Here is a 2375-nt window from a genome sequence, read left to right on the forward strand (position 1 = left end):
CTCATAGATTTCACTCCAAAAAGCCCAATAGAAAAACGAAACATGATATCTTTTCTTGGATTGTACTATAAGCAAATGTACTTTGGTAATGCCATTATTACACGAAACATAGTTTCTACTTTAAGTTTGTATTATTATCACTTCAGGGAAGTGACACTTGGCTGAAGCAACAAAAAATAGAAGACAAAATTATATAAAGACACATGTACACTGTTCATGTAAATCGAGTTCAAAATGCATCTGAATCTTTCGAAATATCTTTTTTTTTTCCGAAAAATCTTCTTTTTTTTTCGAAAAATCTTGATTCGAACATTATGAGTGTACGTATTTAATCCAAACAACAAAAGGAACACATGAGATGGAACCGATCTCTTTGATGTTCTTCCTTACAAAACTTTGTTTTTGGTTTGATATCGAAGTTACATTACATAGTTTATGCCTATATATTAAAACTCTGTTTATTTTTGGTTATGGATAACGACGGCGAGTGATTCCCGGCGACGGAATATCAACTGTTTCGCGATGAATGCTTCGATCGTTTTCTGAAACTCTTCGTTCGTCAGATTGTCCTCCGGAAACGGAACGTCTTCGCACGCCTCCACTATTTCCCGGCAATTCTCCGTCTCCGATCGCCGGAGAAAAGGTTTCGACACCGTCACTGGACGCTGTTTCGCAGAGATTTCCGACTTGCTCCTCCGGTAAACTTTCGTAAGAGGATGATCCTTCGGTGAATCGGTGACGGAAACCGATTTCTTCTCCGGTTCTATTTGCGCGTGATCTTCACGCGCCGCCGTGGGATTTGAGTTTGAGTCAGTTTCGGTGTTTATTATCTGTTTATCGTCGTAGACGATGATCTCTTCCGTCAGATCTCCAATGTCGGAAGAATTTGCGCGGCTATCTCCGGTTCTGATAAACGCGTCGTAGATATCCGCCTCTGCTCCGCCGTCTATGGTACTAGCGGCGGAGAAGACGGTGGATTTGGTGGTGAGAAGAGCGACGACGATGAAGTTTCCGAGGACGAACATGAAGAGAGGAGTGGAGACGACGTAAGAGATACGGCGGAGAAACTCGCGGGAGATTTGGACGGCGAAAGGAAGGGAAGTGAATATCCAACAGAGTAAGAGAAGAGCGACGCAGATCTCCGTGATACGGAAGAGGAAACCAATGCTATGGAAACGATGCAGTGCCTTGGCTTTCTCTGCTTTCACGCTGTCGAAATCGATGAAACTCATTTTCTCAATGAGAAATGTGAGATTGAAAGAAGTGGTTTTCAGGGAAAGTTCGAAAAAGTATCGGAGAAGAAGGAAGGAAGTGGACCCATGACTCTCCCACAAGCGTCTCTTTTTATAGATTTTTAATTCCCTTTTTCCTTCGCATAATTGAACCCCCTTTTTTTTTCTTTCACCTTTCTAATTGTTTTTATTTAATCTTGGAGGTCTACTCTAAATATCTAATTTGAAATTTAATTACTAATAAACACTATAATTGTTGACTCTTTTTATGGAATTATGAAATTTTAGATTAATAATCAACTATGCTTTAAAGTTATAACCATTTTAATTATAATAAAATAATATTTCTTCTGTTTTAAGAGAAATACTTTCTTTTTAAAAGATATTAATTAATAAAGATATATTTATTTTTATTTATTAAATACGTATAATTTTAGTTTAAAAAATAATTTATGAAATTAATATTAGTTTAATTACAAAATAATATATTTATAATCAATTTAAAATGTATTTTAATGTTTGTGTAAATATTAAAAATAAATATTTGAAAACAGAGAGAATATAAAAAAGGACTCATACATTCAAGGAAAAATGCTCGATTGACCTGGTAGACAGATTGTTCAAAAAAAAAAGAACTGGTAGACAGAAAAAATAAAAACGTTTGAACGAGTTTTACAGCTGTTATTTATGAGAAAATTTGGACCGGGCAAAATGAGAAGATGATGTAAAAGGAAATCAGGCTTTCACGTGAGCCGTATGGAATCCGTATAACCACCGCTCCTTTTACCACTTCAAATTGTGTTTAAAAAAAAATACCAATTCAAATTGTTACCACATTATTATTATTTTTAAATAACCAACATTTTGGTGTTTTACTGGTTGGTTATTCAGGTGTTCAAAAAAAAAACTGGTTGGTTATTCTACTCTCTCCAGTGGATCTCGACGTTTCATTAATATGACACGCAACAATTAAAAAAGAAAACAAATTCCAGATCTTTGCACACTTAATCATATAGCAAACGAGATATTAAATTAAATAAATCACATGCTTTAAACTGTTCTAAATTTTACTCAGAAAACAAGTCTAAGAGTTACCAATGACTGACGAAGATTCTAAATAAACAACTATTTAAGTAGTAGCTT

General features: G+C 35.0%; 1 protein-coding gene across 1 annotated transcript; it reads right to left on the bottom strand.

Moving 5' to 3' along the window:
* Positions 1–313: 313 nt before the first annotated feature.
* LOC106296479 lies at positions 314–1383 on the bottom strand. Its single transcript, XM_013732619.1, has one exon. The coding sequence runs from the start codon at positions 1230–1232 to the stop codon at positions 459–461; it is 774 nt and encodes a 257-aa protein (XP_013588073.1). The 5' UTR covers positions 1233–1383; the 3' UTR covers positions 314–458.
* Positions 1384–2375: the final 992 nt, after the last annotated feature.

Source organism: Brassica oleracea, chromosome C1 (genome assembly GCF_000695525.1).
Source record: "Brassica oleracea var. oleracea cultivar TO1000 chromosome C1, BOL, whole genome shotgun sequence".
Taxonomy (NCBI): domain Eukaryota; kingdom Viridiplantae; phylum Streptophyta; class Magnoliopsida; order Brassicales; family Brassicaceae; genus Brassica; species Brassica oleracea.